The sequence below is a fragment of the Gouania willdenowi genome, unplaced genomic scaffold, assembly GCF_900634775.1.
Source record: "Gouania willdenowi unplaced genomic scaffold, fGouWil2.1 scaffold_355_arrow_ctg1, whole genome shotgun sequence".
Classification (NCBI taxonomy): Eukaryota; Metazoa; Chordata; class Actinopteri; order Blenniiformes; family Gobiesocidae; genus Gouania; species Gouania willdenowi.
The window spans coordinates 15485-40000 of record NW_021145117.1 but is presented as its reverse complement, the minus strand read 5'-3'; the positions used below and the strand labels follow the sequence as shown (position 1 = coordinate 40000).

The following is a 24516-nucleotide window of genomic DNA, read 5'->3' as shown; positions in this document are numbered from 1 at the left end:
CGTAAATATATCAAAATAATGATACAAACCTACTGTAATAGTATGTGCTACAACAGGGCAGGTTATGTTTCTATCTTTGGGCAGAAAAACAACAAATGCTGATGTTTGAAACTCAGCAATTCAATTATCTGAAAAATAAATAAATAAATGTGTATGCGTACAAGTAAGTATTAAACAATGAACAAAATTCTCGTAGAATAAAGAATAAATAACTATTTACACAAAGTAAAAATAGATTTTTTGTGTTTTCTATTCCAAAGGGCCAAAGTCTGCCTCTATCGGCTCCAGTATCCACACCAGTGCTGTGGAGTTCATCATAAGCTGGAGGTTCTGGACCATGGATGTGGTTCTGGTCCATGAGGAGGCTGTCCTCTTGAAACACTTTCTTTCTGAAAGCATGTCAACGAGTCGGTGTGTGTTGTGTGTGGTGTCATTAGAGACGTCTCGTCAAGACCCGCCTTAAGTATTGAATGGAGAAATATCAGCGTGAGAAGTGTGGCATGTGGTGTGAGAATGCGTCAAATTGCGTGACTGTCACGCTCAAAGGGTGAGGCTTGGGAGCTCTGTAATCAACTAGTTACTGCTAACCAGCACCAACTCCTCCATACTCAGATTTAAAAGGTAACCAGCTCGTCACTGCTAACCAGCACTAATTAGTCCCTACTCATCCACAGGTGATTGGTAACCTGGTGTATTACCACTACATGAACCCAGTACTGTGTATATGGGGTGCCAAGTGTAAAAATTTAGTATAAAATTTGTAGCTAACATTTTCATTATTTACCTCACTTTACTCATATTTAGCACATTTTCCTACATATATGGAGGTTAAAAAAAGCATTAAATCTAAATGTTAAATCTATATCTAAATTTTAAATCTAAATGTTATGTTATATTTAAATGTTAAAAATAAGTCTAAATGTTAAATCTAAATGTTATATATCATATCTAAATGCTTAATCTTATATCTAAATGTTAAATCTAAATCAATTAGATATAACATATACCATTTAGATTTAGAGCTTTTTTTAACCTTTATATATGTGGTTAAATGTTGTGTTAAATGTAAGAAAATGTGCTAAATATGAGAAAAGAAAAGATAAATAATGAAAATGTGTTAGCTACAACTTTTATACTAAATTTTTACACTTGGCACCCCATAGTGTGTGTGTGTGTGTCATCATGTTCAGTGAGGAGTTTCAAAATAAAGCTTGAGTTTCATCATCAGACTTTTACATTAAGAACATCACACTATAATTACATTGGTAAACATTTATTGATAATTTATAATTTCAACATAAAAGCACAAAGATAGGAAGGTATTTCAGAATAAAAGAACGAACAGGAGTGTGTGGTCGTCACTTGTTAGGAACGTTTTTCAGAATAAAAGCAAAGACAGGAGTGTGTGGTAGTCACTTGTTGGGAACGTTTTTCAGAATAAAAGCAAAGACAGGAGTGTGTGGTAGTCACTTGTTGGGAACGTTTTACAGAATAAAAGCAAAGACAGGAGTGTGTGGTAGTCACTTGTTGGGAACGTTTTTCAGAATAAAAGCAAAGACAGGAGTGTGTGGTAGTCACTTGTTGGGAACGTTTTTCAGAATAAAAGCAAAGACAGGAGTGTGTGGTAGTCACTTGTTAGGAACGTTTTTCAGAATAAAAGCAAAGACAGGAGTGTGTGGTAGTCACTTGTTAGGAACGTTTTTCAGAATAAAAGCAAAGACAGGAGTGTGTGGTAGTCACTTGTTAGGAACGTTTTTCAGAATAAAAGCAAAGACAGGAGTGTGTGGTAGTCACTTGTTGAAAAACTTCTTGTTGAGGAGGAAAATTAGCAGATTGACGTTAACTTTGGCTTTATCGAACATTTTCATCACAGCAACGCCTTCGTACTGTAGGTGGAGCAGCTCCTAAACAAACACACACACACACTTAGACAAATATATACACACGCACGCACACACACACACACCCGCACACACACACCTGATATTTCAGATCAAACTCTTCCATTCTAACTCCCAGGAATCGAGCGCTGACAGTAAAACTTCCTTTCTCTTCAGCAGGAGTGATTTCAAACACCACGTTTTTAAACCTACAGGCAAGAAACAATATTTAAACTTACAGGAATGTGTGTGTGTGTGTGTGTGTGTGTGTGTGTGTGTGTGTGTGTGTGTGTGTCCTTACTGTGCAGCAGGCAGGTCTTCAATCTCCAGCAGCACTCCCTTCTCCTGCAGACAGGCGGCGCTGTAGCTCCGAGCAGGAAGCTTCCTCTTCTGATTGGTCCGTTTACTGCAACACACACACCACAACATAGAGGAAGTGTGTGTGTGTGTGTGTGTGTGTGTGTGTGTGTGTACCTGCTGGTCAGCTGATCGTAACAGGTGTTGATGTAGTTCAGGTAATAATCCACCTGCTCACTGTAGTATCTGCTCTTATTTTGAAGGCTGCTTAGAGTCTGATGTAGCTTGTTAAGCTCCGCCCCTCTGCGCTGACGACGCACTTTCTGCTGACGTATGTCCTGATGACATTGAGGGTTATTGTTAGTTAGGGTCAGTTATTGTTGGGGGTGTGGTGAGAGTGGTCACCTTGGCGATCAGTGACAGGATGTGCTCCTCACTGGACAGGAAGTGTTCCTCACTGGGCCCTGACGTTCCCAGCACTCCCAGTGTTTCCAGCTGACGAAGGCTCTTCCGGATCTTCTTCTTCTTCTCCTGCAGACTCAGGTTGCCATCGGCGACCAGTGAGCGGCTCCTCTGGACCTTCTGTCGTCGTCGCATCAACCAATCATGTTTCGCCTCCTGACCACAGACAAGACGATTATCATCTGAAGTTCCGCCCCTTGGAGCATCTGATTGGTTGAACCACTGACTTGGTCAGGCGTGGGTTTGTTCCTCAGAACGGCGTGGAGAGTCTCTCCACTCTGACAGCCAATCACGTCCAGGATCAACTGTTTGGTCCTGGGAACAAAACCACACGCCATTAATCATGGATGGACAATGAAACTACCTGAGAGGCTAAACTAAGCTAAGCTAACGGCTGTACCTGAGCAGCAGACTTTCAGCATCATCGTTGGTGATGTTGTTGAACTTGTTGGTGAGTTTTAGAGAAATTTCAGAGCTGCTGGATTCACTGGATGGATCTGATTATAGATTATAGATTATAGACAGAGACGTGATTTTGTGTGTGTGCATACACTCAAAAGTGTGGTGGAGGTGTGTCATAGGTGTGGCATCTACAAATGTGTTAACGTGTTAGGGCACATCAAACACATGAGGTGCGGACATGACTTGTGCATTGTGCCCATTCTAAGTCTATGGGAAATGTAGATATAGTGAGTTAGATCACAGAGCTCTTTGCAAGCGCAGGGTATGTGTTTGAGTGACTGATGCACATTAATTTAGAATGGATCCACCCCCCATAGTGTGTGTGTGTGTGTGTGTGTGTGTGTGTGTGTGTGTGTGTGTGTGTGTGTGTGGGGTACCAATGAGCTCATGTAGTGAAGGAATGGCTCCAAGCTCATTCAGTAACAATCTGAGTGGATCTGTTGGGTCAGGGCTCAGAACCTCCTGGTGCTCCAACAGCAGCTGGACACACACACACACAGGGTCAGAGTTGAGCATGAACACACGCACGCACACACACACACACACACACACACACACACACACACACACACACACACACACACACACACACACACACACACACACACACACACACACACACACACACACACACACACACACACCACCACACACACACACACACACACACACACACCTGGTGCGTACGCAGCAGTTCGCTGACGGAGATGTAAATGGTTGGATTATTAATGATGATGTCTTCAGAGAACTCATCCACACCAAAACGTTCCTCTGGATCAGGAACATCACACACCAGCACCAGGAACCGCCTGAGGAACCAGGGTCACATGGTCAGTCTGGAGCTAAGGTTCAGACTCTATGTGGTCACGTGTGTGTGTTGCTGATAGCGGTAGTTAAAACATGGCTGAGCCTCCTCAGGCAGAGATCTTGGTGCTTGGTGAGTGCTATCAGTGTGCTGCGGTATCTGGCCTGCTTAGGGCAGTATGAGCAGAATTCTGTAATTATCACTAACATCCTGAACCATGAGCTCATTCCTTTGGTTTCCATTGACAACACAAACAGTTTGCAGTTAGCTAGGTTAGAGTTAGCATCCGTTTGTAAACATTCAATAGAAAGACATTCAGCATCAAACAAACACACACTGACCTGAATGTGTGGTGTGTGAGAGTGATGAACTGGTTCATGTCCCTGGCGTGCGCTGCGTTCTCACTGTAGAGCTGGTTAGCAGCAGCTAGCTGTAAGGTGCGTGCTATGGTTCCCAACAGGAGGCGCTGTTCAGTCTGTAGACACTGTGAAGCCTTCAGGAGCCCAAACGCATCTGGAGCCACAAGTACTGGGTTCATGTAGCGGTAATACACCAGGTTACCAACCACCTGTGGACGAGTAGGGACTAGTTAGTGCTGGTTAACAGTGACTAGCTGGTTACTTTATAAATCTTTATAAATCTGAGGAGGGACTAGTTAGTGCTAGTTAGCACTAACTAGCTGGTTACCTTATAGATCTCCTCCTCACTGGCATCACTGAACTTGTTCCTTAACGCGTCTCTCAGCGTCTTCGCTGTGTAACGCAAACCATAACTGACACAGACACACACACACACACATTCTTTAACCACAGAAGTCCCAAAGCATCTAAACAGGACAGGTGAGTGTATTCACTGTGTACCCAGTTTGTCTACTAGCATGCTGGTAAGAAAGTCCCACACCACTCATTCCACGCATTTACACAGAACAGAGATCAGGGTCACTGGTCTGTAGTCCTTCAGGTCCTTAGGTGGAGTTTTTTTGGGAATGGGAATGGAGGATTCCTTCCACTGGTTTGGGACACAGCCAGAGTCTAGAAGGAGCTGAAAGAGCTTGGTGAGGGTTCCTCCTAGCTGTGTGGAGCAGACTTTAAGCACCCTGCCCCTGAGCCTGTCAGGATCAGAAGCTTTGTTTCGGTTGACCCTTCGCATGATGGAAAGGTTCTGGAGGCTGGTGTGCTGCTGGTATTAAATCGGCTGAAGGTGTTCATCTGCTCTGCTCAGGTGGCTGGGTCCGAGCAGCTGATCACAGGAGGTTTTGGGGCTCTGTCCATCAAGATGTTTAGGCCCTGCCATGCCTCCCTTGCATTTTCTGATGTTAATTTCTGCTCCACCTTTTTTTTGTAGTTTATTTTAGCCATCTTTGCCATCCTCCTGAACTCCTTCTCCAGCTCCTTCACCATGAGCGTGCCTCCTTTTTCTTTTGGACCAGGCAGTTTTTCAGTTCCCTTCTAACCCATTTCTTATTCTTTGAATGTATCGTTATGAGATGGGTGGGAGTGATGGTTATCCTGACCTGTGTAGCAGAGACATGCGCAGCACACACATGCACACGAGCTAGTGGGCAGTTCTGTCAGTCACCTCACAGCAGAGAGGCCAGTAGCCGAGACGCTGTCTGCAGAGACTTCCTGGTGATACGAATGAGACAGCCTTGAATAGCTGGCTATGGGAGCCAAAAAGGAGATAAGTAATGTGTTTTAGATTCAGGCTAGGTTAATTTCAAATAGCCTTCTGTCCTGGGTCTCTCTACATTAATGCAATAAGATGCCCTTAACTTGCAAGCCGGGCACCAAACTTCTACAAGTTGGTTTCATTTGCACGTAAACAATCCAAAAGCAGCTCTGCTTGCTTTTGAGTTCATTCATCACATGAGTCGGAGTGTTGAGAGCCCTGCCCTATCCTTCAGAAATGACTGACAGTCTTCCCAAAACAGTTGCCAGCATAGTACAGATTTTGCAATAGGTCAGAAAGCTGCCAGCTCCAATCAGCAGCACACCTGCTACCATAATTCCAATCATGTAGATGTCCTCTACGTCTTCCTTTGAGAGAATCGACAGACACACAAGCTCACCACTGCCCAATCTTTGGAAATTTAGAAAAAAATTGATACATTGCATTGAAAGGCCAACTGATCAATTCCATAATTCCAGTTTTGGATGAGATGCAAAGAGGCTCCTATTTGATTCACAAGACCAGACAAAGCAGCAGCAAGCTGCAAGAACAGATAAGGGTGGGTCCTTCGTTGAGTAGCAGAAAAAAAGTAAGTGAACCTACAGTAGGAGGCTGAGATTGGAGGTGATAGATCTATATTATAATAGATATAACAGTGTAATGTAGTGAACCTACGGTAGGAGGCTGAGATTGGAGGTGATGGATCTGAGGACCTTCTCTGTCAGTCTCTTCAGTTCAGAGATGGAACCTTGAACACGTTTGTGAACCTCTGGATGACTCAGCGCTTCTTCAGGACAGACATCGTAGGGCAGAGAACTACACACAGAAAACACACTCAGTCCCTGACACTTTGACTTTAACCCTGTCTGTGACCTCTGACCTCTTCCTTCCTGTCCTGCTCTCTGTGTGGTTGATCCACTTCCTGTAAACCTGCACTGGGTCAATGTTTATGGTGATTGATCGGTTGTCAAGCACTTCCTGTATCGCTGGGCCCAGCACTTCCTGTAAGGCACTCTGACCTGAAAATAAAACCTCATTAACTTCACATTATATTCTATAGCTATATATCTACATCTGCTGACCATTGACCCCTCGGTAGAAGTTCACCAACATCTGGATCACAGGAGGACTTCCTGTTAGCACGTCAAGAGGACGCTCCACTTTTAATCTGAAAATTAGACAGAAAGTCAGCTCAGAGAAACACACAGTAACAGTAACACACACACAGTAATAGATGGGGTGTGAAAAATTCGATTTTGCAATATATTGCGATTTTTTTGGGTGCCGATTTTAAAACAATTTATTAAAAAAAAATTATTTAAAAAAAATAAAATTTTGTTTTTTTTGTTTTCTGACATTTAATCAAAATTTTTCACATTTTCGTGGACGTGTGTTTTCTACTGCTGGAGACATTTTCACTTCTCAGCAGAGCAGTCCAACTACTGGGCATGTTGACCAGCTCCTGTTCCTACATAAAAACCTTAAATTGTGCCACCTCAGCACCTCCACTCCTGTAGATGGCACCGTAGATAATAATAATAATAATAATAATAATAATAAAAATAATAAATAGGATGCTTTGAAGCAAATAGTTTTGACACAAATTGTCCTCTGAATGATCAATATCTGCTGATGAACATATACAGCAACTCTACGTTTAATTTTGATATTGTTATGGCAATTATTATATTCATCATCATATCGTCAAATGTGTGTTCATGTGTACAATTTGTCATGTTTTAATACACGATGACTCAATACTCTTTGCACTTTTGAACAGCTGAGTCATGTTAGAATAACAGCACAGACAGTGCCAGCAACACACAGTCTCTGCTGAAGGACAGATATCAGTGGCGTCAGCCTTCCTCATAACATTCACATCCATATAATTGCTCCAACGTCTCCATTGTTGGGGCATCTGACTCCCTCCTTTTCCTCTCAGTGTTGAACTTTTTTTCTCTATCTGTATAAAGCTTAAGCTGTGAAACTGTTAGTTAGTCCTGCATATCCTAAGCCAGGAAAGAACCTTTTTGACCATCCTGCTTTGTACCTGGCTGCTTGCCCTCCCTACAGGATGGGACACTCTTTTTTTGTACTCTTTTTCATTTAGTTTATAATAAATCCTTTTCTATAAAATCATCATGCTTTGACTGGATATCATCATTCAAGCAGGGCTCCAATCATGTCTCCAAATGAGGTCAACCGCAAATTTGCTGTGACAATATTAACTGGGTAGAATATTGCAATATATTGTGATATCGCAATAATATTGTATTGTGACCCAAGTATTGTGATACGTATCATATTGCAACATTCTTGCCAATACTCACCCCGAGTAACACACAGTGACAGTAACAAACAGTGACACAGTAACAGACACAGTGACAGTGTCTGTTACTGTGTGTCACTGCTTGTTACTGTCACTGTGTTACTGTGTCTGTTACTGTGTCACTGTTTGTTACTGTCACTGTGTGTTACTGTGTGTCTGTTACTGTGTCACTCACAGTGACAGTAACACACAGTAACAAACAGTGACACAGTAACACACAGTGACAGAAACAAACAGTGACACACAGTAACAGAGACACAGTAACAGAGACACAGTAACATAGACACAGTAACATAGACACAGTAACATAGACACAGTAACAGACACAGTGACATATACCTGATCTCGTGGCCCAGGGCGTGGGTGAAGAGTGTGAGCAGAAGGAAAGCTTCTCTGGGAGCTGAGCCATAGTTAAACACACTGAACACTAACATCTCCATGAAGGAGGAGCTCCTGCTCTGAGGCATCACACACACCAGCTGGGCCAGGTACCCGGGTCGGGTCTGGAAACAACAACGCACACTAGGGATGTAACGATTCACTCAACTCCCGATACGATTCAATTCACGATACTGGGTTCACGATACGATTCTCTCACGATTTATTTTACAAAATGGGACGAGACAAATACTGTACTATTTTCCTTTTATTTTTCATTGTCAAAAGAATTCCTTGATAAACTATTCAAAACAATACAATTTAACTAAAAATAAATCTTGAATGAAATAAATAAAGGAATAATACAAATGAAAATGAAGCCTACTAATTTAAATTCTGGTTCTATAATAAACAATGCAAAACTGCATAATAGTTCTTTTTCTTGTAAAAGTGCAACTGAAAACGTATTTTGTGCCTTAACAATTGGACTTAAAAAAAAAAAAAAAAAAACCGTGATTGCACTGATTTACGTCAAATTTGTTTGGACCAGCAGAGGGCGCTTGTAACACAGTGGTCGGTTGGCATGCAGATATCTTGCAGTGAAGAAGAGAAGCTATGCTAGCAGACAGAGCTAATAGAAAAACGTGACTTTTACAGATTTTCATGTAATATTACAGATATTCTTTCAGTGCTAAAGGGGTAATGAATCATTTATTAACATATTTAAGAGTAGAAGGCGGCCAGAAAGAAAGTATTAGCAGACTCCACCCGCCGCCTACACTTGTGGATAGCGCCCTCTGCTGGTTAAAAAAAAGTACTGAGATTCAATTTTCAGAAAATCAATATCAACTGTGATACCTATGAATCTATTTTTAACTGCCTTACGATTAATCGTTACATCCCTAATGCACACTGGTTACAATAAGAACGCTGATGTTGTGAAGCTCCGCCTTGAATGTTGTCTCTATGCGTTACATGTAACAGGTACAACAGATGTGTGTGTGTGTGTGTGTTACCTGTAACAGGTAGAACAGGTGTTGGTAGTTGCTCAGGCGTTCTCTACAGCTTCTACTCAGAGCTTTGAGGCCTTTGTTTCTCTTCTTGTCCATCATGTCCGACAGCTGCTCTTTGTTTTTCTTAGTCAAGTTCTTGCACTGAGACTCCACCTCCTGTTCATGAGAGTAACATATTACAGTAAACATGCTACAGGTAACACGTGAAAGTCAACATGTTACAGGTAACAAGATCATATATATATATATATATATATATATATATATATATAAAACACTTAAAAAATACATGAAATTTTGATAATAGACTAAATTTGACCAACAGGTAGACTCACATGCAGCGTGGCGCGGTTGCGGACCAAGAGGCCGATTTTCAGGTCCATCAGGTTAAGCTCCGCCTCCAGCTGGCGATTGAAGCGGATGCTCCTCGACACTTCCTGTCTTAGACGGCAAAGCTCTGCCTCTGCTGTGATGTCAGCGTCTCCGTGGTCCAGCAGGTGAACAAACTTCCTGAGCAATGGTAAAGGGGGCGTGGCCGAGTGCACTGACAGATAGCAGGGGGTGGGGCTTATTACAAAGCATCTACACATCACTGCTCAACCAACCACCAACTTACCCAGAATCCTGTACTGCTCACGCACTCTGTGAGCTCTGAAGAAGCTCTGGATCACAACCACCGCACACACCTAAAACACACACAATAACACACAGTAACAACCACCACACACACACCTGAAACACACAGTAACAACCACCGCACACACCTGTAACACACACAATAACACACAGTAACAACCACCACACACACACCTGAAACACACAGTAACAACCACCGCACACACCTGTAACACACACAATAACACACAGTAACAACCACCACACACACACCTGAAACACACAGTAACAACCACCACACACACCTGTAACACACACAATAACAACCACCACACACACACCTGAAACACACAGTAACAACCACCACACACACACCTGAAACACACAGTAACAACCACCACACACACCTGAAACACACACAATAACACACAGTAACAACCACCACACACACACCTGAAACACACAGTAACAACCACCACACACACCTGAAACACACACACAATAACACACAGTAACAACCACCACACACACCTGAAACACACACAATAACACACAGTAACAACCACCACACACACACCTGAAACACACACAATAACACACAGTAACAACCACACACACACACCTGAAACACACAGTAACAACCACCACACACACACCTGAGACACAACAGACAGTAACACACACCAAGCTCCTTTTAAAACGGACACAAATGTTGGCTAATAAACAAAGTAAATGGGCTTGATTCATCTGCTGAAGAGAGGCTCTGAGGTGTGTGCACGAGTACTGCGCACGTGTGCTGCCTAAACCTAAACTAAAACTCATAAAAACAAAATTTAACCTAAGCATTTTCAAAAATGTATAAATCTGCTCTACTTACACAACTAACTGAATTTATAAATACAAAGCAAAATAAGAACACATAACCTCGCTCTATACATACAGGTACATCTAAAAAAAAAAAATAGAATATCATAAAAAAGTTTCATATTTTTGGTCACTCATTTCAGAAAGTCAAACCCATATACGATATAGGCTGATGACACAAAAAGTGAAATATTTCAAGCCTACATTTCTTGAAAATTTGATGATTATGTCTTACAGATAAGTCAAAATTCAGTGTCTCGGAAAATTAGATTATTTCATAAGATCAATAAAAAAGGTTATTTTAAACAAAAATCTAAGGCTTCTGAAAAGTATGTTCATTTCTCTGCACTCAATACTTGGTTGGGCCTCATTTAGCATGAATAACTGCATCAAAGGGGCGTGGCATGGAGGTGATTAATCTGTGGCACTGCTCAGGTCTAATGGAAGTCCTGGTTGCTTTGATAGCAGCCTTCAGGTCATCTGCATTGTTGGGTCTGGTGTCTCTCACCTTCCTCTGGACAATAGCCATAGATTCTCTATGAGGTTCAGGTCAATCAAGCACAGTAACACCATGGTCATTGAACCAGTTTTTGGTACCTTTGGCAGTGTGGGCAGGTGTTAAGTCCTGCTGGGAAATGAAATCAGCATCTCCATAAAGAAGGAAGCATGAGCCTATATCATACAGTATATGGATTTGACTTTCTGAAATGAGATGTCTCTGTACATGACCACAGTATACACAGATCACATGTATGAAAAGATATGATGGTTGGATGTATGTCAGATGAATGTTGCATGATGGTTGAATGTATGTCAGATGAATGTTGCATGATGGTTGGATGTATGTCAGATGAATGTTGCATGATGGTTGGATGTATGTCAGATGAATGTTGCATGATGGTTGGATGTATGTCAGATGAATGTTGCATGATGGTTGGATGTATGTCAGATGAATGTTGCATGATGGTTGGATGTATGTCAGATGAATGTTGCATGATGGTTGAATGTATGTCAGATGAATGTTGCATGATGGTTGGATGTATGTCAGATGAATGTTGCATGATGGTTGAATGTATGTCAGATGAATGTTGCATGATGGTTGGATGTATGTCAGATGAATGTTGCATGATGGTTGGATGTATGTCAGATGAATGTTGCATGATGGTTGGATGTATGTCAGATGAATGTTGCATGATGGTTGAATGTATGTCAGATGAATGTTGCATGATGGTTGAATGTATGTCAGATGAATGTTGCATGATGGTTGGATGTGGTTGAATATCTTACGTTGCGTCTAAAGAAGTCCAGTCGAGCTCTGTAACTCCGCCTTTGCAGAAACATCCTCACCAATGATTGGATCTGCTCACAGAACAGAGAACGTGTTAACCAATGAGCACCAGAGCACAGTGTTACCATGGTGACCATTACCTTGACGACAGATTTCCAGTTCATACAAAGGAACTGAAGGCGACGCCTGTACATCCTCTGCTGGACAAACCTCCTCCAGTTTGCCTGTACACACAATCACACACAAGTGTGATTTTGTGTTGTGTGACGCGCACGCATGCACGCACACACACACACACACACACACACACCTGGATGGTGACGGCGGCCGGCGTGTGACGGATCACGTAACATTTCCTGGTCTCCAGCTGTTGTCTGATCAGGTAACCTCTGCAGTGAGCCTGTAAGGCAACAATCAGGGATTCGTTGCCCTTCCAAAGTTGTCCACGCTGGAAGGCATTGGTCACACTGTTGATGACTTCCTGTGAGACACACACACACACATCTATACTATAATTCAAGGGACATCTGTGTGTGTGTGTGGAGCAAATATCTCCAGGACGTGGTGCCAGTTCGACCTGAAACTCGGTCGATGGGTTCCAAATACCCCGAGTGTGTGTATCTGTTATTTTGGAGTAATTTGGTCATTTCAAAATGTTTATTTTAATTTGATTTCACTTCTGGACGGCCCCGAAATTAAACCTATTCAGCTTTTGACCTCGGGGTGTGAGGGGGCGCTAGCGCACCATCTGTTGAGAGACGACTTCCGGCATCCATTTTGAAGGTGAAACAGATGAACTGTGAAACAACTGCTATTCATCGATCGGCGTTAATCAGTTTTGTGGGACGTACTATTCTGATAAGTAAACATGCATGTTTATCCGTAGCAGAGCGTCCTTTATAGCACACAGGGAGAATCCCCGGAGAAACCCACAAAATCCATTTAAACATGCACGTAGTTCTAATGTCGGCATCGGCAGTTAAGAAAGCTAAGCTAAAGCTAACCAAATGGTGCTTGAGTGCATCGACTGCTGTAGCCAAAGACTGAGCGATGAATGATGTGACTACATTTTTAGTCTCTTATTATTGTTTTATCTTATAGTTACTGGTATTCATTACATTATTTTGTTATTGCTGTTATTATTAATAGTTTTTAGCATATTATATTATTTTATATTATTTTATTACTAATAATATCATTATAACATTACTTTTATTACTATGACCACTTTCACTATTAATACTATATCCATATCATTATCTTTGTATTATTAGCATTGCTATATTATCATATTACCTTATCATTATTTCATATAGTTTTTTATCGTATAATTGTTACTATATTCTTATTATATTACTTTGTTATTGCTATTATTACTATTATTATTAATATGACCATTACTATTATTACTATTACTACTTTCACTATTAATATTATATCCATATCAACATATTTATCATTATCAGGGCTCTACACAAACTTATCCATTGGTGGCACTGGTGTGACAAACTTTCTCTGTTAGTCGAGGGGTTGTACAGCATAGACATACATGATGATGAATAGTTGACTTAACTGGCTACCGTAGTTATCGTTTCTCTCTTAACAACCTGCGATGGTTTATGTGCAAGAAGCGCGCGCGCATGTGTGATAAATAACGCACGGAGGGCGTGGCTGGCTCACACACACACAGTATTGATAATAAAAATATACTAAATTAGTAAAATAAAACTAAAAACTAAACAATATTTAGACAAAAAGTACACAAAATGACAGCAGAAATGCATAAAAATATACAAAAAGGCTCCAAAAACACACAAAATGACTCCAAAAAACATACATAAATGCACAAAACTACACTAAAAAAGATACAAAAATACACAAAAATATTCCAGAATCACACTGCAATGGCAACAAAAAACAATAATTATACAAAAAATGCACAAAAAGACAACAGAAAGATACAAAAATACACATAATGACTGGAAAAACATACATTACAGAAAAATACATCGAACAAAAAAAAGTATAAAAATGAGTAACAAAACAATAATTAGACAAAAGATGCACAAAAACACATCAGAAAGATACAAAAATACCCAATTATACCCCTTATGCTCCCGCATGAATGCATACTTCCGACGGGCACTGTACTAGTCTATACTATAATTCAAGGATGGTCTGTGTGTATGTGTGTGTGGAGCAAATATCTTCCAGACGCGGTGCGAGTTCGACCTGAAACTCGGTCAACGGGTTCCAAATACCCCAAGTGTGTGTATCTGTTATTTTGGAGTAATTTGGTCATTTCAAAATGTTTGTTTTAATTTTATTTTACTTCTGGACGGCAGCTTTTGACCTCAGGGTGTGTGGGGGCGCGAGCGCACCATATGTTGAGAGACGACTTGCGGCATCCATCTTGATCACAGTTGAGTCGACTTCCGGTATCCATTTTGATGGCGAAACAGATGAACGGTGATCAACTGCGACACATCTAAAAAAATTCTATCGGCATCCACGTTAATTAATCTTATTTTAGAGTAATTTGGTCTAGCAAAACTGTCAAATTAACGTTTATTTTATAATTACGGCTCCCTCGGTAAGAGTGCAGTGTTGAGCGCACTACTTCCGGTTCCGGGTTCATGACGTCACCGTGTCGCAGTTCGGGTAAAAAAAAAAAACCTCCATGAACCGCCACCTTAACGTGGTGGAGGGGTTTGAGTACCCGAATGATCCTGGGAGCAATGTTGTCGGGGGCTTAATGCCCCTGGTAGGGTCTCCCAAGGCAAACAGGTCCCAGGTGACGGGTCCGACTAAGAGCGGTTCAATAGCCACAAATGTACATGAAACAACAAAGGCAGTTCACGTCGCCCGGATTGGCGCTACCGGGGCCCCACCTTGGAGCCAGGCTCGGGGTTGGGGCTTGAGTGCGAGCGCCTGGTGGCCGGGGCTTTGCCTACGGGCCCCAGCCGGGCAGAGCCCGAAAGGACGACGTGGACCCGCCCTCCCGTAGGCCCACCACCCGCAGGAGGGATCATATGAGGCCGGTGCAATGTGGATCGGGCAGTCGTCCAGGGCGGGGGCCTTGGCGATCTGATCCCCGGCTACAGAAGCTAGCGTTGGGGACGTGGAATGTCACCTCTCTGGCAGGGAAGGAGTCTGAGCTTGTGTGCGAGGTGGAGAAGTTCGGACTAGATATAGTGGGTCTCACCTTGACACATAACAAGGGCTCTGGAACCAGCATTCTCGACAGGGGTTGGACTCTCTTCTACTCTGGAGTCGCCAATGGTGAGAGGCGCCGGGCCGGGGTGGCTATACTTCTTGCCCCCCGACTTAGTGCCTGTATGTTGAAGTTTACCCCGGTAGACGAGAGGGTAGCCTCCTTCTGCCTTCGGGTGGGGGGACGGATCCTGACTGTTGTTTGTGCCTATGGGCCAAACAGCAGCTCGGAGTATCCACCCTTCTTGGATTCCTTAGAGGGAGAACAGGAGAGTGCTCCTTCTGGGGATTCCCTCGTTCTGCTGGGGGACTTCAACGCTCACGTTGGCGGCGACAGTGAGACCTGGAGGGGCGTGATTGGGAGGAATGGCCCCCCTGAACAGAACCCGAGCAGTGTTTTGTTGTTGGACTTCTGTGCTCATCACAGAATGTCCATAACGAACACCATGTTCAAGCATAAGGGTGTCCATATGTGCATTTGGCACCAGGACACCCTAGGCCGCAGTTCGATGATCGACTTCGTAGTCGTGTCATCGGACTTGCGGCCGCATGTCTTGGACACTCTGGTAAAGAGAGGGGCGGAGCTGTCAACTGATCACCACCTGGTGGTGAGTTGGCTCCGATGGCGGGGGAGGATGCCGGTTAGACCTGGCAGACCCAAACGTATAGTGAGAGTCTGCTGGGAACGCCTGGCAGAGTCTCCCGTCAGAAGGAGCTTCAACTCCCACCTCCGGGAAAACTTCAACCATGTCTCGGAGGAGGCGGGGGACATCGAGTCCGAGTGGGCCATGTTCCGTGCTTCTTTTGCTGAGGCGGCTGATCGGTGCTGTGGCCGCAAGGTAGTCGGTGCCTGTCGTGGCGGCAATACCCGAACCCGTTGGTGGACACCGGGGGTGAGGGATGCCGTCAAGATGAAGAAGGAGTCCTACCGGGCCATTTTGGCCTGTGGGACTCCGGAGGCAGCAGACAGGTACCGACGGGCCAAGCGGAGTGCAGCCACGGCGGTCGCCGAGGCAAAAGCCCGGACATGGGAGGAGTTTGGTGAGGCCATGGAGAACGACTTCCGGACGGCTTCGAAGAGATTCTGGACCACCATCCGGCGTCTCAGGAGGGGGAAGCAGTGCACCGTCAACACTATGTATGGTGCGGATGGTGCGCTGCTGACCTCGACTCGAGACGTTGTGGATCGGTGGGGGGAATACTTCGAAGACCTCCTCAATCCCACCGACACGACTTCCAATCAGAAAGCAGGGCCCAGGGACCCGAGAGTGGGCTCTCCTAACTCTGGGGCTGAGGTTGCCGAGGTGGTTAAAAAGCTCCTCGGTGGCAGGGCTCCGGGGGTGGATGAGATCCACCCGGAGTCCCTCAAGGCCCTGGATGTTGTGGGGCTGTCATGGCTGACACGACTCTGCAACATCGCGTGGACATCGGGGGCAGTGCCTCTGGATTGGCAGACCGGGGTGGTGGTCCCCCTTTTTAAGAAGGGGGACCGGAGGGTGTGTTCCAATTATAGAGGGATCACACTCCTCAGCCTCCCCGGTAAGTTCTATTCAGTGGTACCGGAGAGGAGGGTCCGCCGGATAGTTGAACCTCAGATTCAGGAGGAGCAATGTGGTTTTCGTCCTGGCCGTGGAACTGTGGACCAGCTCTACACCCTCAGCAGGGCCCTTGAGGGGTCATGGGAATTTGCCCAACCAGTCCACATGTGTTTTGTGGACCTGGAAAAGGCATTTGACCGTGTCCCTCGGGGACTCCTGTGGGGGGTCCTCCGGGAGTATGGGGTATTGAACCTCCTGATAGGAGCTGTCCGTTCCCTTCATGACCGGAGTCAGAGTCTGGTCCGCATTGTCGGCAGTAAGTCGAAATCGTTTCCGGTGAGGGTTGGACTCCGCCAGGGCTGCCCTTTGTCACCGATTCTGTTCATAACTTTTATGGACAGAAATTCTAGGAACAGTCAGGGCATTGAGGGCGTCCAGTTCGGGGGCCTCAGTATTGCATCACTGCTTTTTGCAGATGATGTGGTCCTGTTGGCTCCAACATACCGTGACCTTCAACTCTCACTGGATCGGTTCGCAGCCGAGTGTGAAGCGGCCGGAATGAGAATCGGCACCTCCAAATCCGAGTCCATGGTTCTCGACCGGAAAAAGGTGGAGTGCCTTCTCCGGGTTGGAGATGAGGTTCTGCCCCAGGTGGAGGAGTTCAAGTACCTCGGGGTCTTGTTCACGAGTGAGGGAAGGATGGAGCGAGAGATCGACGGGCGGATTGGTGCGGCGTCTGCAGTGATGCGGAGTCTGCACCAGTCCGTCATTGTAAAAAGGGAGCTGAGCCAAAAAGTGAAGCTCTCGATTTACAGGTCGGTCTACGTTCCAACCCTCACCTACCTAACCGTATCTCTTCTATCAAACTACAAAAATGGCAGAGCAGGGTGGAGTTGAACTGAGTGTCACCTGAAGAGGGGGCGGGGTATGAAGTGTCTCATTTGCATTTAAAGAGACCGCACCAAAACGAGTTGCTCTTCGAAGCACATCAGAAAAGGGGTAGAAAAGGGGTGGAGCTATAATAATGAGGAATTCAGACACAAGCATTGCAGTTCCGCTTTATATAGACCATAACTGTATGATTTATATGTAAAAAGGAAGGATTTAAAACCACGATATGTCCTCTTTAATATTATATCCCTATCTAATTGTACTACTACTTTATTATTGTTATTTCTATTCTTATATTCTTATTTATTATATTTATAACCATTACTATTACTACTTTCACTATTAATATTGTATCTCTATCTAATTGTACTACTACTGTATTGTTGTTATTGTTATTCTTATATTATTCTTTTATCTTATAGTTACTGGTGTTCTCATTGTATTATTATTATTATTATTATTGATATTACCTTAATATTTTATGTTTATTATTGTTTTTATTATTGTAATACAGTTACTGGATTATCTTTGTTATTTTGTTATTATTATGATTATTATTATTATATAATTGTACTAGTACTGTATTAATGTTATTGGCATAATTCTAATGACCATTATATTTTTAAACTCCTTTTTAATTATTAATATTTTTATTATAGTTACTGGTATTGTCATTGTATTATTAACATTGCTATATTATCATCATATTACCATATCATTATTTAATTTATTTTTTTAATGCTTTTATCGTATTATTGTTATTAGATTCTTATTATATTACTTTGTTATTGCTATTATTACTATTATTATTAATACTATTATTATAACCATAACTATTATTACTATTACTATTTTCGCTAATACTATTATATTCGTATCATCATCTTTATTATAATCAGGGCTCTACACAAACTTATCCAGTGGTGGCACTGGACTTTCTCTGTTGGTCGAGGGGGTGTACAGTATAGACATACATGCTGATGAATAGTTGACTTAACTGGCGTACTGTAGTTTTGTATGAAGTAAAGATTGACAGTGACTCGAGATATATTTGCAAAAGGTTTTAGCGTTTTTCTGTAACAAGCAGTGGTTGAAGTAATTATAATAATAATAATAATAATAATGGGTCCACAACACGGCTCCACTATGATTGTTTTTTCTGCGCAAGGGTGAGTCTTTCTTATATTATTCTATGTGCTAAGAAAGATGCTCTACAATGTAAACAAATACACACACGGCTGATGCACGTACGTGCACTACACCGGGATGAAAATACTGAACTCACACAGAGCTGTTTAGAGAGTTGTGACTTTGGTGTTGCAAAATGTTTATTTTTCATGGTACTTCAGTGTCTCTCTTAACAACCTGCGACGGATTATGTGCAAGACGGAGGAGATGGATGGAGAGAGACACACAGTATTTATAATAAAACTATACTAAATGAGTAAAATAAAACAAAATATAAACAATATTTATACAAAAAATGCACAAAAAGACAACTGAAAGATAAAACAATACGCAATTATACCCCTTATGCTCCCACATGAATGCATACTTCTGACGGGCACTGTACTAGTATATATAAAGCAGAGAAGATTGAAAATGAATGAATCATATATTGATCACTGAATAAAAAGCTTTTTCATTCTGTGCTCATCACTTCAGGCTTTTTTAATCACAAATGTTTGCAACCGTTAAAGCTGCAGTATGTAGAATGTTATATAAAATCAACCACGATACCGTCAGTAAACACACATTAGTCATGTGGGAATAATCAGACCATACATTTCTAACCTTCCACCTTCATACAATCAGTGCACTGTCTGTTCAACCAACTCCTAAAGGGTTACCCAAAGCCGTGTGTGTGTGGTTCACTCTCACCTGGATCTGCTGTCTCTGCAGAAACACACTGTTATGGATGAAGTTCTGAGGCTCCTCCCACTCTCCCTCCAGTTTGTTCAGGTTAAAGTAGAACAGAGAGTCGTCGTGGAGACGCACGGCCACCCACGGACTGTGGTTATCAACTACACACACACACAAGCTGGTGGTGAGGGATTGTCCCTCCTTTAGCGTCCAATTATGAAGTGAACATGTAGGAGTGTGTGAGTGCGTGTGTGTGTGTTACCTGATCCTCTGAGCTGCAGCAGCTCCTCCTGGTATCTTTTTGCACACTGTGAATAAACTCTTTTCAGTCCAAGATCAGGAAGCTTCAACACCCTGAGAGTCTGGCTGACGTTGTTCTCCTTCACAGCCTGATTCACAGCAGCTAGAGAGAGAGACACTGACACACACACACACACACACACAGAGAGAGAGAGATGACCCCAAAGCAGTTAAAGTGTAAAGTAAATAAAAGTGAATAAAGTGAAAATAAAAAACTCAATATATTGCCCAGCCCTAGTGTGTGTGTGTGTTGGTGGTGGGAGGGGCCTATGTGTCACTATGACAGCCTCGCTTTCATCAGTCTGTCCCAGGGCAGCTGTGGTTACAGCAGTAGCTTGCCCCCACTGTGTGTGGAGTAAAAGAATAATGCAACGTAAAGATCTTTGAGTGTCTATGAAAGGAGATAATTATCATAATAATTATTATTGTTATTATTATTATTAATAATAATAATTAGGTCAAAAGCTGAATAGGTTTCAAATCTGGGTGAACTTGAATGTGCCGTCAAGCTGAAATAAAATTAAAATAAACATTTGAAAATGACAAAATTAACAGACACATACGTTCATAAAGTTTCAGGTCCAACAAACACGGCGTCGGAGAGAAATTCGCTCCACACAAAACACGCACACAGACCTTCTTTGCTTTCATAGATTATTATTATAGTTATTATTATAAAATAATAATTATAGTTATTATTAGTTATTTTAATTGTTATTTTTGTTAATAATAATCATAACTGTTTATAACGTGATGATGACACTGTTCACTCACACTTGATGGCGCTCTGACGCTCCTGATTGGCCCGTTTCACGGCCTCCTGTATGTCAGCCAACCACAGCTCAGCTGCTGGGTCACCGCTAACCTGATTGGACAGAAGGATACCATGTGACCATTGCCATACATCTTTATTGATCACTCAGTGGTGTTTTAATTCCCCTTTCTCTTTTATCTGAATCCACCTAATGCCTCCTGAATATATTTATTTTATAGTTTTCATCATTTACAGTCATCTACCTCCTGATGAGGGACCAACATTGACCTTTGTATTATGAGTTCATCAACTAATAAAGATCATTTCTTTCATCATTTTAGGTGTTTTTGGTGTGATTTTGTGTATTGTTGGTCTTATTTTGGTGGTTTCTCATGTTGTTTTGTATGTTTCTCTGTTATTTTTGTGTATTTTGTAGAGATCTTGTGTACTTTTTTCTCATTTTGTTGTTGTTTTGTGTGTTGCTGGTAGTAATACATATTTTTCTCTCTTAGTGTATGTTTTTTTTGTGTCATTTTGTGTATTTTGTTATTTGTCTGTTCTTTTTATTATTCAGTATATTTTTCTCTTGTTTTGCATGTTTTTGTTGTTGTTTTTGAGAGTTTCTGGTAATATTCAGTGTGATTATCATTCTTTACTATTCTTTTTATTATTCTTATTCTTTTCTTTACTGCTGTGTTTTATTTGGTCACAGAGGCGGATCATCACAGAGAACACAACAGCAACATTTTCTGCTATGTTCTACTCGGAACTGTTCTTGCAATGTAATGATGTAGACAGTCTCATCCACAGCTTTAATAGCCATTGTGAGTTCATTATGGATCTGGTTGCACCTGTCAAATCCAACCTGGTGACTCGCAAAGCACCGAGTCCCTGGATTAGTGATGGTATTCGTGATTTGAAGAGACTATGTCGAAAAACTGAGCATCTGTGGAAGTCTTCCAAACTTGCGGTTCATAGGTTGCATCTAAACGAAATTATAAAAAATGCCAGATCTGACTACTTTCGTCAGCTGATCACTTTGAACAAGAAAAAACCTCAAGTATTGTTTGATACCATCAACTCTATTGTATGTCCTGCTGCTCCTCTTACACCTGTGTTCTGTAAAGCTGACAGCAATGATTTCCTAAACTATTTTATCGATCAACTCCAGGATATCAATGATAATCTTCCTTTGCTCTCGTTCCGCACACCTGGTGCTGTTGAGCTTGTTTCCCACGAGTGGTCCTCTTTTAGCCTGTGTTACAACAGGCCGATGTCTCATCTATGGTAACCAAAATGAAGCCCTCTTTCTGTGTGTCTGATGTTCTGCCCTGTAGATTTTTTGTAAAAGTCTTTGATGTCATTGGCCCCTGGGTTACCGATCTGATCAACCTTTCCCTGTCAACTGGTGTTTTCCCCAGTTCTTTCAAACACGCAACTGTAGAACCACTTCTCAAAAAGCCCAATCTGGACCCAGCAGATTTAAAAAACTTCAGGCCCATTTCTAAACTTCCGTTTTTGTCCAAAGTGTTGGAGAAGGTGGTCTCTGATCAGTTGGTACCCTTCTTGGAGAAACAACATTTTCGACACTTTTCAGTCCGGTTTCCGTAAGAATCACTCCACGGAAACCGCCCTGCTTAAAGTGTCCAGTGATATTATGATGTCCGCGGACTCTGGAAAATGTGCTGTTCTTGTGTTGTTAGATCTCTCGTCAGCATTTGACACTGTGAATCATCAAACCATGTTGACAAGACTGCGTGACCTGGTTGGAATGTCTGGACCAGTCTTGGAGTGGTTCTCCTCGTATTTGTCGGGGAGGAGTTTTAGTGTCTATGCAAATGAGTTCCTGTCTGACCCTGCTGATTTGCTGTGTGGGGTTCCCCAGGGCTCTGTTTTGGGCCCGATTTTGTTTTTACTCTATATCCTTCCATTAGGGAAAATGATCCAGACCTTTGATGTTTCCTCCTACCATTTGTTTGCAGATGATATTCAGCTTTACTGCTCTTTTAAGCCCTCTGAGATCCAGAAATTAAGCTCTCTGCTGAAATGTCTTGCGCAAGTTAAATAATGGCTCGGTGCAAATTCCCTACAACTGAACCCAGACAAAACGGAGGTGCTGGTGTTTGCCCCTGATGACGCAATCCCAGGGATTCACCAGTATTTGGGCGACCTGAGTTTGTCTGCTAAAACAAGCCTTAGAAATATTGGCATTATCTTTGACAAAGCAATGTCATTAGAGCACCACTCTAAACTGCTGACAAGGAACTGTTTTTACCAACTGAGGAAAATCTCTAAACTACGTTCACTTGTGTCCAGAGATGATCTTGAGATTATTATCCACGCCTTTGTGTCTTCCCGTTTAGACTATTGTAACAGCTTATTTTCTTGTCTAAACAAAAAGGCGCTGTCTCGTCTTCAGCAGGTACAAAACTCTGCGGCGAGGTTACTGACTCGCTCAAACAGAAGGGCCCATATTACTCCCATTCTAAAAGCCCTTCATTGGCTCCCAGTCACTTTTCGTTTCAATTTTAAAATTCTGGTGCTGACCTTCAGAGCCTTGCATGGTCAGGCTCCCTCCTACATTAGAGACTTGTTGTGTCCTTATACCCCCTCCCGGAGGCTGAGGTCTCAAGATCAGAACCTGCTCATGGTCCCCCGTACCCGTTACAAGAACAGAGGAGATCGTTCCTTCCAGGCGGTCGCGCCAACGCTCTGGAACGATCTTCCGTTTTCCTTGCGTTTGCTTGATTCCGTTGATGCTTTTAAGAGCCAACTGAAAACCTATTTGTTTCAGAAAGCATTTTAAATTCCAGTGATAAAGGGTTGTTTTATGACCATCATATTCTTGTGACTGTAACTGCAATTTGTATTGTATGCACTGTATGTACTGTGAAGCACTTTGTGACTTCTGTCTGTAAAAGGTGCTATATAAATAAATATTACTTACTTACTTACTAAATTAAACATTATAAAACCCCATATTTTTATGGGTTTCATTAAACCCCAAACCACTGATGCCTTCACCCTCCAGGTTTTCTCCAACTCTTCTCTGAGCCCCTGGTATTTCTCTAGTTTCTCGTGTTCTTTTTTCCTGATGTTGCAGTCACTCGGTGTTGCTATGACAACCACAACGGCTTTCCTCTGCTCTTTGTCCACCGCCACAATGTCCGGTTGGTTCTCCATTACCATTCTGTCCGTCTGTATCTGGAAGTCCCACAGGATCTTGGCTCGGTCATTCTCTACCACCTTTGGTGGTGTTTCCCACTTTGACCTTGGGGTTTCCAGCCCATACTCTGCACAGATGTTCCTGTACACTATACCAGCCACTTGGTTATGGCGCTCCATGTAAGCTTTCCCTGCCAGCATCTTACACCCTGCAGTTATGTGCTGGATTGTCTCATTGGCCTCTTTGCACAGTCTACACCTGGGGTCTTGTCTGGTGTGATAGATCTGGGCCTCTATTGCTCTGGTGCTCAAGGCAAGCTCCTGTGCAGCCATGATGAGTGTCTCTGTGCTGTCCTTTAGTCCAGCTCTGTCTAGACATTGGTAGGATTTCCTGATATCCACCACTTCAGTTATGTTTCGGTGGTACATCCCATGTAGGGGCTTGTCCTCCTATGACGGAACCTCCAGCACCTCATCTTCTGTTCCCCATTGTCTGAGACATTCACTGAGCACGTCATTGGAGTCTGTTGGAGCCTTGTCCTTGATGTACTTATGGATCTTGGATGTTTCATCCTGGACCTACGCTAGGATCCTGTTTGTGGATTTCAGCTCTGCATTCAACACCATCATCCCGGACATCCTTCACCAGAAACTCACCCAGCTCACAGTGCCGGCCTCCACCTGTCAGTGGATCACCAACTTCCTGACTGACAGGAAGCAGCAAGTAAGGC

At 42.7% G+C, this 24516-nt stretch overlaps 1 protein-coding gene across 2 annotated transcripts in view; it reads right to left on the bottom strand.

Annotated features, from left to right (window-relative positions):
• Positions 1–1257: 1257 nt before the first annotated feature.
• Positions 1258–24516, bottom strand: part of LOC114459835 (ras GTPase-activating-like protein IQGAP3) — a 36993-nt gene continuing 13734 nt past the window's right edge. The window contains exons 11-35 of one of the 2 annotated variants that reach the window (XM_028441989.1): positions 20641–20731; positions 19829–19984; positions 19585–19727; positions 12372–12542; positions 12202–12285; positions 12061–12132; positions 9911–9980; positions 9630–9838; positions 9298–9450; positions 8243–8406; positions 6657–6742; positions 6455–6593; positions 6250–6390; positions 4594–4678; positions 4248–4474; positions 3778–3910; positions 3479–3581; positions 3040–3136; positions 2867–2954; positions 2583–2795; positions 2355–2515; positions 2182–2286; positions 1981–2089; positions 1795–1904; positions 1258–1740 (exon numbers count right to left, since the gene is read on the bottom strand). In XM_028441989.1, coding sequence (XP_028297790.1) covers positions 1737–1740; positions 1795–1904; positions 1981–2089; positions 2182–2286; positions 2355–2515; positions 2583–2795; positions 2867–2954; positions 3040–3136; positions 3479–3581; positions 3778–3910; positions 4248–4474; positions 4594–4678; positions 6250–6390; positions 6455–6593; positions 6657–6742; positions 8243–8406; positions 9298–9450; positions 9630–9838; positions 9911–9980; positions 12061–12132; positions 12202–12285; positions 12372–12542; positions 19585–19727; positions 19829–19984; positions 20641–20731 — 3114 coding nt within the window. In that variant the 3' untranslated portion in view covers positions 1258–1736. The remainder of the gene's footprint in view (positions 1741–1794; positions 1905–1980; positions 2090–2181; positions 2287–2354; positions 2516–2582; positions 2796–2866; positions 2955–3039; positions 3137–3478; positions 3582–3777; positions 3911–4247; positions 4475–4593; positions 4679–6249; positions 6391–6454; positions 6594–6656; positions 6743–8242; positions 8407–9297; positions 9451–9629; positions 9839–9910; positions 9981–12060; positions 12133–12201; positions 12286–12371; positions 12543–19584; positions 19728–19828; positions 19985–20640; positions 20732–24516) is intronic. The other variant, XM_028441990.1, reaches the window with a different exon arrangement.